The 12,406-nt window shown below is 45.1% G+C and overlaps 1 protein-coding gene across 6 annotated transcripts in view; it reads right to left on the reverse strand.

Annotated features, from left to right (window-relative positions):
- The window catches only part of FLNB (filamin B), a 48,763-nt gene that overhangs the window by 29,703 nt on the left and 6,654 nt on the right, over positions 1–12,406 (reverse strand). For 5 of the 6 annotated variants that reach the window (XM_026857268.1, XM_026857267.1, XM_026857265.1 and 2 more), the window contains exons 6-18: positions 11,627–11,789; positions 10,172–10,369; positions 8,336–8,473; positions 6,993–7,119; positions 6,298–6,434; positions 5,741–5,934; positions 5,292–5,405; positions 4,620–4,763; positions 4,151–4,274; positions 3,733–3,893; positions 3,077–3,167; positions 2,654–2,823; positions 412–529 (exon numbers count right to left, since the gene is read on the reverse strand). In XM_026857268.1, coding sequence (XP_026713069.1) covers positions 412–529; positions 2,654–2,823; positions 3,077–3,167; positions 3,733–3,893; positions 4,151–4,274; positions 4,620–4,763; positions 5,292–5,405; positions 5,741–5,934; positions 6,298–6,434; positions 6,993–7,119; positions 8,336–8,473; positions 10,172–10,369; positions 11,627–11,789 — 1,879 coding nt within the window. Of the gene's footprint in view, positions 1–411; positions 530–2,653; positions 2,824–3,076; positions 3,168–3,732; positions 3,894–4,150; positions 4,275–4,619; positions 4,764–5,291; positions 5,406–5,740; positions 5,935–6,297; positions 6,435–6,992; positions 7,120–8,335; positions 8,474–9,717; positions 9,786–10,171; positions 10,370–11,626; positions 11,790–12,406 lie in introns of those variants that run through there. The other variant, XM_026857269.1, reaches the window with a different exon arrangement.

The following is a 12,406-nucleotide window of genomic DNA, read 5'->3' on the forward strand; positions in this document are numbered from 1 at the left end:
GGCTCATTTCAGGAATCAACAACATTTCACAGCCTTAAGTTCTTCCGCTTTTAGAAAACAAGAGACTGTGAATGCTGTTCTGCACTGTAGCAGTTACGTGTATTTGAACACAGTTATCCAGTCCCACGGAAACCGGATTTCATCAGCAGGTGCCCCGCTTGGTCAAGAGACCAGCTCTGTTCACCACAAGGGACTAAACCTCAACATATGCTTTACCCAAATTGCTATGTAATTCTGCATTAAAAAAAAAAATCTAAATTGAAATTTAATCCCCAAGAAGACCAGCTAAGTCAGAGCAGTCAAGCTACAAAGTTGGCACTGGTTGATCTGCAACTGAAGCAAGGTGAAAAGACGACTGTTTTGCCCGCTTCTGGAGGCAGGCTATGGGCCTTCCAGCCCAGAGGTACTTACTGTTTTCAAGTCCATTGACTTTAACTTTGCTTAGGTCTAGCGGAGCAGCAACGCCCACAGTGAAAGGGCTTTTAGGGATAGGATCACCACCGTAAGTTACCAAAACCTTCATTGGACCCTGGTTGGAGAATTTACAAGTTAGCTCAGTTCCTCACTTCATACAGACACACTAACATCCCAGCAGTACATAACCACTTCACCTAATCCATCTTAGCTGACCACAGCCAAACTTACTGGTTTATGGACTCAAGCTCCCATCCTACTGCAGCCCTTCTAAGTATTAGATGTTTTTTATTTAATGCAGGAAAAGAGAAAAAGACAGTTCTTTCCAGTATTTAATTAGACTATATTCAAGCTGCCTGGCAAAACCTCCGGCTCAGGCCTGACAGCTGAATGAATGTCCCAGTGCTCCAGACCAGGTATCCCCTTCCACTGCACAGAGAGGCCAGGCCAAAGCCAAGCCTGCAAAGAGGCAGTATTATTACAGCATCTGAAATACCAGGGTTTTAAGCTCTACAAGTCAGAAAGATTAATGCTCTTGTGTATTTTGGCTGGAATACTGCACAGCCATGGCAAGTTCCAGCCCACGATGTGTGCTCCTTTTATTCTCTCCTACCGCAGTTCATATTTTAACTATATTCACTGTTTGCTTACTTTTCATTCTTGGCCAGTTCAGCTCCCAAGTGAAATAATCATGGATATTTCACACAAGCTAGTGAATAGCTTCCATGATTATTCTTGGTTGTTTTTAGAAAACACATACATGGGTAGCTGTAGCAACACCGTGAGATAGATAAGGCTGAGTAAACAGCGTTAAACCAAGGCTCCTCTGCTGCTGACGCGGCCCCTCAAGAATTTAACTACCTAGTCCATCCTCCCCCATCTCTGAAGAGTCCAGACACTCATTTGTACACTACTGCTTACAAACCCAAGAATGACAGGGTCCAGGAACGACCTAAGTGCTCACAGCCTGGAGGGACAACAAGGTTGATCTAATTATTGAGCAGTCTATTTTTATCCCGTCTTTTTAACCATTGCTTTCCTGTCACTGCTATCTGTGAACATCTTCTCCAGATAGGAGATCCAAGGAAGAAACCTGGTTTGGGCATCCTAGCTTGTTTCATCACTGATTTTCACGTGAAACACAGCAATCTGGTACGGCTCACACGCACATGCATGGAGTTCAGATGACTTTGCTCCCTCCTGCACACCAACCTTGACTGAACAAGCAAAAGCTTCTCTAAACAGGCATGTCAGCCACATCCTGATCATGCAACTGCCTTACCCAAAACCAAATGCTAGCTCTGTGGTGCTTCCAAGAACACTAATCCAGCATTATCAGATAAATAATGCTGCAGTCCTCCATATCAATCTGCTTTTATAGAGCTACATTCAAGGAAGCTGGTGCAGATGATTGAGTAGCTTATGTGTTTGTTCAGCAGGACAATAGCAGCAACATGCTTTCATTTCAGCACTACAGCACCTATGTCTTCAGAAATACATGAGATTTTTGCATTCTGGCATTTAATGGCCCTTTACAAACACGCAAGCACAGTATAAGGAAAAATATTTCTGGTTATTAGCAGTTTCCACATTCAGTTCTTTAATGGTATTGCTAAGAAGCATCCGTCTGTGAACCAAAATGAGTTAGACTGAATTTCTTCCCAACCCAGGGGTAAACCTCAAATACAGAAAAACACTTTGATGTTTAATCTGCAGCCCAGCTTCCCTCCTCAGCACCAACTCACTCACCTTCCTACTAGGGAGCTGCTGCACCACCACCCAAACGTTGTGCTTTCTGTCCCTGCTCTGGTTTGCACTAAAGCTCCTTTGACATCAGCAGCTTGCTGAGAGGTGACAGACCACAGCCCTGACTTTGCAGGTCCATGGCAGCCCAGAGCAGCTGGTGCAGCAGCCAGCTCCATTTCAGATGCTGGGAAGGTTCATCACCTTTTCTCTTCAACTGATAAGGTGTGGAATAACAACATGAGCTGTGCATTACTGGCTTGGTATCTCTCTGGTTCCCAGAAAACAGTGACAAGCTATCAATAACTACACCAGAAAACCGCACTGCTGCTTTCCAATCCCAACTGTCCTGCAGGCTTTAGGGATCCTGGGGAACAGGACACCCAGGCAAGTTTTATCTGCTCATTCCTTTGGGCATGGGTACCAGGGAGGGAGGTCATGGCACTACAGCAACACAAGCCATACACCCTTGTACTCCTACAGGAGTTGGACCTACCTGCTGTATTGGAGTGTACCTAACAGTGTGGGAATAGTCATAGTTGTCAATGATATCCAGATCTGCTACCACCTCTCCTGGCACTGGGCTGCTGAACTGCACATCCAGCGGTGCTTTACCAGCTCCCTTGGTGAACACTGTGAAGTGCGTTGGTTTGCCATTTTCCACACCTGAAGAAAAATGTTAATTCTAATTGATGCAGAGCTTGCACACAGAAACTCTTCCCAAGAAGCATTCGGTACCTACGAAACCCAGTCAAGCAAAATGCCAAGGGAAATGTGTCGTTCCCAATAGCCTGGCATCCCACCCCACTGTACCAGGACTGGATTGCTGCATCCCAGCAATGCTCAGCCAGGCAGTGGCTACCCCACAACAGCTCCTCATGGTCCAGCACTGTCCACACCATCTCAACCCAGCTCTCACCAGTTTTGTTCAGCCCAGGTCCTTCAGCTTTCACTTTGCTGGCATCGTGTGAGGGGTCCACTTTAACTCTGAACGGGCTGGCAGGAATTTCCTGCAACAGAAACACAGCTCTAAACATAACCACATCACTCGGCACTAGCCAAAACTAGACAGATAATAACTTTAAGATTCTTCTGCTTTAACTCCAGCACCATCTTGAATAAAATTTCACCTCAAACACTCTGCCCTGCCTTACCAAATAGTATCACTCAAAGCCTAGGGCAAAGTTAAGAGTTGGACAGTTTGCAGGGGGCACTCTCGTGTTTTTTTTCTTTTTAAGGAAAAGTTATTTTTATTCCATTTTCCTTGGAGAGTCACTTAGGTCTTCTATCCTTTAGAAAGCAGCTTTGACCTATCACTGAGACCACTCTCTTTATGTCAGCTCAAAACATCACATACTTAAACTTCAGTGTCTCCAGCCAACCCCTCTCATTTGTGTACCTTCAAGTACTACAAAAGTGTTTTTAGAAACAGTGACCAGACATAGTGCATGTGAGCTGAAACGGAAGGAGCCAGCTGTAAACTGCCACAACCAGCTGTCAACTGGCACGTGCTCAATGATCAAAGAGCAGAAACAGACTCTAGAAACATCAGGCTGTAAAATGAAGATTACAAACCTCTCCTGCAAAAAGCACTTTAATCGTGTAGCGCCCAGCAGCAGGTGGTGCATATTTCACTGTGAACGTATCATTAGCATTGTGGATGATGTCAAAATCTATGTCTTCTTCCTCATCGCTGACCACACGAGCATCACATTTAATTCCAACACTGACATCACCTAAGAACAGCAGATGGAGGTTTTGCTACTGGATGGTAGAGACATTGCTAGCCACACAGTCAGCACATTCCCATTTCCAGTAGTTGTTCAGGTCACCACATTAATTGATGTAACAGATCACATTGCAATTCCTTGCAATGTTCTGCTTCCAAGGTCTTTCAATGAAACAAGAAAAACCAGCATGAAACAGTACAGAATCCCCATCCTTGCATGACCTATGGTTCTGATACCACAGCAACAGCCCAGCCTGCCTTTACCTTCTCCTGCATCTGTGCAGTCAACAGTGAAGTGGGTCGGCTCGTTTGCTTTCAGGCCAGTTCTCTCAACACCAGGTCCAAACACTTTCACTTTCTGAGGATGACTCCCTTGACCTATAAGGACCTACACAGATTCACAAGGGTCAGAATCACACATGTATGTCATGCTCAAGATCAGTCAAGTCAGTGTGTTGCCTGGACAGAGGCTACAGGAGAACAGTACCAAGGTAAGAGTCAATTGCCCCAACTCCCCCAACTGCAGCTGGACTGACAGGAGACCTCCGGCATGTGAGCTTGTAAAAACAGAAAGCTTTTTTCAAGTGGACAGATTCTTAAAAAAAAAGGGAGGGGAACGGCACACCTCCTTGAAGCTCACAGAAGGGTTTTATCGTCTAGTTGTAATGACAAGTAGTTGCGAGCATGAATGTCCTGCTTGGCTAGGACTAGTAATATCTGTCTCTGTACTTACCCTAAATGGGCTATGGGGTACATTGGCTCCTCCCCAGACAACAGAAATTGTATGTTTGATTGGTTTGACTGGCACATAGGAACAAGCAAACACACCATCAGGCTTGCTTTTCATCTGGATATCGATAGGGTTTCCTTCTCCATCCTAAAAAGCAGTAATACAAGCAGAAGGTTCAGATACTTTAAAAATGTTTGTATAGTTTGAACAGCCCAAGACCGTGCCAAAATGTGAGGGTTTTTTCCCCTAGAAACTGCAGCTCAGAAATACTGAAGAAATATGCAAATTACACTCCTGGCAAGTCTTTCTCATCTAACACTTGTTCATGCTAACACCATCCTACAACATATTTTAACAAGCTTGCTTGAAATTCAAAGTCAGAGACACTTGAGGTGCTTCCAAACAACAACTCCAGGAAATTACAGCTTGCTTTGCTGAGGACACTCCAAGTAAGGAAGCAAAGCCATGTATTTCATACGGCAGGGAGAAGTCACCTTGTCTTGAGTTAGGTTTGTTGCCTGACTACATTACACAGATCAAAGCACAGAGCTTTGAGAGAATTACACATGTCCAGAATTACGTGGTGTATAAGTGAGTAGAAATACTTAAGGCATTTTTCTCATCAGTATTAAAGCCCTTCTGCTGAAGTTTCACATAGCTGCCTTGGCTTTTTACCTGTGCATACATCTTCAGAGGTGCTTTCCCAGCGTCCTTGGTTTCAACTGTGAACTCAGCAGGATTGTTCACTATACAGCCAGTCCTCTCCAAGCCTGGGCCATAAGCCTTCACCTAAAAACACACCCCAAGAGTCTTAGCTTGCAGTTCAGAAAGAGTAGCAAAATTAAGTGATTTATTTCTAAAGACCTTCCCCTTCCCACAAAACCTATGAAGCATGGAATACAAGCAGAGGCTCGTGTGAAAGCTGAGAATTTGAACTAATTCAGCAAGTTTTCATTACATTAAATCAAAACCACAACAGTGTTATTAGAAAAAGCTGAGTAATACCTGACTGGAGCATGGCAAATTGAGAGCTTTAAGTAGAGGCAGTTAAGAGTCAAGTCTGTTACCAGAAGCCTTCAGAAACATTTCTATTGTAGTTATATGGGTGAACTCTCACACACTACCTTATCTGCATTGAAGTCTCCTGAAGCCGGTCGGATGAAGGCCATGTAAGGGCTGTCTTTTATGTCCTCATCATCACACATGATGTGCACAGCATATTCACCAGGCTCTTTGGGCCAATACTTCACATCACATGAGCCATCGTTCTTGTCATCACACTCAATTTTGGCCTGAGAAGGGCCTTCTATGGCAAAGCCTGAAAAAGGAACAAGTGGGTTCCTCATGTTAGGTTTGTGGTGGCTGCTAATTCAACATCACTTCCCCAAACTGCTTTTTATTAGCCATAGCTATGTCTGATGCTCTCTATCACCCTTCTCCAGCAATATAGGAGAAAATCTACCATTCTCTTCTGGATCTCATCCCACAAAGCCACAGATTAACACTCCCCAGTCACACACATTCCTGTCTCTAGGAATTGCCTTTGATATAAGTTTGTGTTTAGACCAAAACCATCTTACAGACAAGTTTCTATACTGCTGGGAAAGCTATTGTTTCTCATGAGTTCTTGCTACCATTGCAACATATAAATATTTCAGGCAAACTAAGCAAAGTAACATACCAAGAGAGCCAACTTCTGTGCCAATGGATTCTACCACGAAGTCAGCCGATTTGCCCACAATCCCCTCATGCAGTCCTGGCCCCCAGGCTCGCACTTTCTGAGGACCTGCTTCATGACCCACTTGAACTTCAAAAGGACTACAAGAGAAAAACAAAGCATGGGATTAGAAATGAGGATAAATACAGCATCCATGTTTTTCCCCAGGCATTTTAATGAGGCTTTACATTGGGTTTCCCAAATTAATAGATGCTATCATGTGGTGGCACAGTGCCCAGCAGCCTGTCTTTCTAGCAGAGAGGTCATCCAACACATCACATGCTTATATCTTGCACCACAAATCCCCAGTGTCAAATACTTGGCCTGCACTGCTTGCTGTAGGCTCTGGACACTAAAATAACAGATTCATTCAAAAAGTCACAGAGAAGTCCAAGCTGCATGATCCACCAAGGTTTACTGGGTTTTGTACTCATCATTTCAGGTTTAGCAAGACTGATGCAAACCACCCTTCAAAGCTTTCTCAATATAATCCACTGCAGCCCTAAAAGAGGCTGTAGATAAACTGTCACAGCAACTGCTTGCCACTAACTTTGTCCCCCACAGAGTTTCTTCAAAGGTCAGCACTGCTTTAAAAGCCCACCAACTTCACAACCCACTGAAGGGCACAAAAATATCCAGAAAAGCTACTTCTAACTCACCTTTTGGGGATGTTGTGCCCACCCCATGTAATCATGACAACATACTTCCCCGGGGTAGCTGGATAATATTCAAATGCATATACACCATCCATAAAGCCTTTTTGTTTCACCAACTCCTCCAAGCCCTCTGTTGAAAGATCAGTTCAGCATTAAACTTAACAGCTTCCATCCTGCCGTCAATTACTCAAGACAAGTTCATGTTTTCTAGTATTTATTTTAGCTTGCAAGAATAAATTTCTTCCACCAGAAAAAAAAAGAAAAAAGGTCATGTTATAAGGGAAGTTAGTTCTAGTTGCCCTCTAGGACAAAGACAGCAAACACTTCCAGAAGAAATACAGCAGAAAGTATTTTAAGTTACCAGACTTAATAGGTTCCCTTGTGTTTTATTTTCTTAGTCTGCAGTATGATGCATGTCATATGTTAAAACAAAAAAGCTTAACATTTGTCAGACTTTGCAACCACAAATATGCAGGGAATGCCTACTTTTCATTTTCTTCAAGATGAAGAATTTAGGGAGAAAAGCTTAATATGCTAAAATTTACATCGATACGTCTGTTGCTTTTTTTCCCCCCTAACCGCATTAAGCCACACAGTCAGAGCACTGTGCGTGTGGAGGAGGTGAAGGCAATACAATGCACCTTTTAATACCGTCCCAGCCCGGGGGGAGGTGGCTGGATCACAAGTACAACATGAGCACAGCAGCTCCCCGGGAGCAGCAGCCCAGCCACTTGTGCTGGCAGCCTCAGGAGCCTGCTGCAAGGGCCAGCGGCTGCCGGCCCTGCCATCGCCCCAGCCTGCCGTGGTCCAGACAGGGGGCCACATCCAGGGCTCAGGACACAGCAAAGGACCTGGGGACGGCTCCTGGCCGAAGGTCGCCATCTAAGCCTACAGGTTCCCTCGACCCTCTTCTCCCCTGCTCTGTGCCCAAGCATCTAGTACTGCCAGGAGGGCTGCACTGAGCCATTTCTAGCTTGACAAGAAAAGGATTTTTACCCTGCCAACAACTGGAGCATGACTTGCTCCCACAGATCAGATGAAGATGCAATGCAAATCCATAAAGCTTGGAGGCCATGGCAGGCAGACAGATTTTCTGTTTTGCTAACTGATATGCATTAAAATGGAGAGACCTAAAACCAGGTGTAATCTTACCCCACCCTGCAGACTGAAACCTTCTCACTAGATACAAAGCATCAGAAAATCCTTCTGAAATTTGGCTTTTTATGGTGATACAAATCCCAGCAGTTCCATCAGGCCACCATCTCCTTACCAGTCCTCTTTTTCAGTCTTCACTTCCCCCTCTTCTCCAAAATACATCCACAGCACGAATTCACCCAAACACTCACTTGGTCCCTTTATAGTCACTCCGAGATCTCCACTCCCTGCTGCTCTTGTATCAACCTTGAAGTCAGCCGTTTCCCTCATGCGGACGCCCTTGGGCTGCAGACCTCTTCCAGTGGCACGACACGCATTCGGATTGCAGGCTGCAAGGGAATTTCAGACATCAATACCTTCTTTGATTCTCAACATACACATAGCCTAGCCAGCCCGGAACAACCTTTAGTTTAATGTTGACTCAGGACGACCACAGCTTAGCTTTCAGCACAAGTTTCAATGTTACAGCATTAAGGCAGACAGACAGGAGTCTGCCCAGCCGTTGTCTATGTCCCATGGCTTTTGGGCAGTACTGTTTGGTGCACACAGGCAATGCTGACCCCCTACAAGGGCCATCTTTTAGAATGAAAGCAAATGCTGAAGCCCTGTTGCTTTCCAATTTGATGCCAGTTATCAACAGAAAACTTTTACACAGCTATCACATAGATATTCACCATACTGGGCACAATCTTCATGCTGTGCCTTTCACACTGAAAGGCACACTGCAGCATGGGGTGAAGTTTCCCTTTGCACATAAGCCCCAGTGAACAGCATTATTTAGCTGTTCTTTCAGAAGCACATGACTGGAATAACGACTATTAGCAAAGCCGAGTTCTGCACGTGCTTTGCTAAGAGATGTCACATCAAACCCCCCCTGCTTGTCACAGTTCATATTTTCAGAAGCAAAGCCACCAAGCCCTCTGCAGACCAAAGCAGCCACGGGTAGGGTCAGTAGGTTACATATGACCCTTTTACTCAAAGTGCTTCTCCAGGCCTGCAGAGTGGCTACATACATAAGTAACGTGCACTTATGAACAGTTTTCGTTACACAATCCCAGTTATCACGTGGTCTTCAACTCCAGAGACCTAAAGGGTTTGAAGAGACTTACAAATAACCACAGCTTCCCGGCACTGTAAACCCAACATGCATTTCCCCAAAACACGCTGTGCTGACAGCAGGAGCACAAGTCTGCCAAGCAGCTCATTAGGTTTTAACTCATTTCAATAGCTTAAAAGTTTTACCCTCACCCCTGCAACAGCCAGCATTGCTCTGCATCCTACACCGCAGGGTGTAAGCAAAGATTGCGTGCCATCTGCTAGCTCCGAAAACTTGGTGGCACAATACAGGAGCGTGCCCAACGTGGGGTGGGAATGGCTCGCAGTGCCCTTACACAACTGAGTCAGGCAGCTTGTGGTTAAGCCAGTTTCACTGACTAGATCAGACACCGCTTCAGTTTGCTTGCAACTTTCTTCCCCAACCCCAACAAAACCTAAAACCCTTTTGGCCAGAACAAGCTGCAGGCTAGAAGCTTACAAAAAGCAAACATGACGAAGCATCCTGCACACCTCTTACCAACTATGAAGCCATTAGCAGTGAAGTCCAAAATTCCACAAATGGAGGGTAGCTCAGGAGAGATGAGCAGAGATCTAAAAGCATAGGAGCACGTAAGGATGGAACAGAAAGCAAGTTAGGTGTCAGTTAAGGAGGAAAACAGTAAATATAGTCATTTGAGGAACAAAGGTGGAAAACTGCAAGACACTGCATAGCTGCATAAAACACTTCAAAAAAATACAAAGGGGAGCTTAACATTCAGAGATCTAGGCAGAAAGGAAACTCTAGCAACAAAAGCCATATTACTGTTAGAGAGCACTGTTTTACCCTGTGAATCCTCAAGTGACCCACTGAATCAGGTGCAAGATGTTGAAAGGTACAGAGAATGCCCAAGGAAAGATCCAAGCATATTCTGTGATCATATCAAAGAGAAAAGTGGCCATCTACGTTTAGGTGCACTTTTAAAAAAGCATACCCTCTCCGACAAGAACAGCACAAGGAGTTTTGGGAATTGTCTCCCCAGCAAAAGTCACTTTGACAATGTGAGGACCAGCTTGAACAGGTTTATAGGTGCAACGGTAGACTTGGTTGCCTTTGTCTTCTACTGCAACTTCAGGAAGGCTTCTCCCCTGAGGATCCTCCACTTCCACATTCACGTCACCCACACCGGCACCTGCAAAGGAAACAAGACCAGCTAAACCTTGGCTTCCCCACAGCAACATGCACTACATTTTGGATCTCAGCCAGCTGTCCTCTGCTACCATTTCTAGGCACAGCCTAAATGTTCAGCTTCTGCTGACAGCAACCAGTCATTCAAGAGGGGAGAGGGCAAGACAGGATGGTGGCAACTCCATGAAGCCATCAAATCGACAGGGCTCTGCTGATCCAGCCACAGGGTATTCCAGTACTGAACACACATATAGCCTGATTACCCTACTGCTACCACTCTGCAGCACCTCTGTCACAGACTAACCTACAACTTTATCAGTCCATTCAATCTCTCAAGCTTTGAAGGGGTTTAGATTAAGAGCTTGCTCAATGTGCATGCTGGTCTGGACAGGGATCCTTCTCTGCTGGACTACACGTATTCACTTTTGTTCAGACACCTGCTCTTCTCACATTTTATTCAACTCATCATGCAACAAAAACAGTCTTCCAGACACTTTCAGGGGCCAGACATGTCTTTACATGATTCAGACTACTCCCTCTCCCAATTAGAGGCTGAACATAACACTTCCCCTCACTATAACCACATTTAATTTTATTTCTAAGCACCCTCAGGCAGAAGGCAATTTAATATATGCTACTCAGCATATTTTGGTGTTTAAATACTTCAAGTAACTGCCCTAAGTAGTTTCTCATTGTTCTAAATGAATTAGCATTTGTAGCATCTTATTGACTCGTTCCTCTAGGCTACAGCATTGGCCTAACAGGCAATAAGTCATGTGATAGAGATGCCCTCATGAAGATAGTAGCCCTCTAATAATTACAATAGAGGTTGAAACCAGTTCATCATTGAAGTATGAACCAAAGTAGCACTGCAACAAACTCTTTCTGTAAAGCTAAATACAGAACACATTAAGCATTTACAGTTTACTCACAGTTCATCCTTCAGAGGTGGGCATTTCACATTCCTTTTTAAAATGAGCTGGGGAAAGAAACCAGCCAGGAACTTGCCTGCTGCCATTCAGCAAGTTCATGGCAAATTTCTGGGTAATGCTTAATGCTTTCCTTCCCCAGCTTAGCTCCATGCTTCAAATGTTTCACACATAGCTGAAGCCTCCAGAGCACCTTGGCTATTATTTCACCTCTGAAGTTGATGGGGCTGCACATCCTCATTCATTTTTCAGTTTGCTTATTCCTCCAAGGCTTAGGTTCTCCTCACACTTGGGGAAGCTACAGGATTTTGACACTCATTCATCCTGCTTACCTGCTGTGTAGAGGTCAAAGTAGGTAGGCTTATTGGCAATGTTGCCTGTCGCCTCCAGTCCCGGTCCCTTTGCTGTTACTTTGCTCGCATCTCCCTGGGCTTTGTCAACATTCACTTCAAATGGGCTCTTTGAGATGTGCTGCCCGGCAAACAGCACTGAAACCTAGAGACAGACAGCGTCAGCTCCAACCCACCGGGCAGAGGCAGAGTTCAGTGTCACCGCCACGTAGCCAAGCGTGGGGTAAGTGCCTGCGTTCCTAGCACAGAGAGCCTAAATCTCAGAGATGAGAAAGGCCATCCATCCCACAATGTTCATCTTGTCCATGCAGCGTAACTTCTGGCCACCTCCTTAAAGTGCTACTTATCACAGGGTCAGCCACACCAGTGAGGATACTTGAATCTGGATGTGCCAATATGAAGCAGATCACCATCCAGCAATGAAGTGGCCACAGAAGTTGTCTTTATCTTTTCAGGCTGGCTATGGGGACCAGCAAATCAGGCAAGTGCCAAGCAATGGGATTACCCATCATAAACCTGCTTCTGCATGTGTCTGGGGACAGGGCTAGGTGGAGAACATTCTCTGCAAAAACCCTTCTGTATACCGTATTAGCAAAGAAACGCCTTATAGAAACAACCTGGTACTTTCCTCTGTGTCCCTGTGACAACCCACAAAAGTGGCTTCATGAGCTGTGAGAAGTGGTGCGGCATGAGAGAAGAGCCAGCTGTTAGCACCTGATACCCAAACACCCACATGCTTTCTCCCAACATGCCCCCCCCCCC

This window comes from Athene cunicularia (assembly GCF_003259725.1).
Source record: "Athene cunicularia isolate RWA chromosome 12 unlocalized genomic scaffold, athCun1 chr12_part1, whole genome shotgun sequence".
Classification (NCBI taxonomy): domain Eukaryota; kingdom Metazoa; phylum Chordata; class Aves; order Strigiformes; family Strigidae; genus Athene; species Athene cunicularia.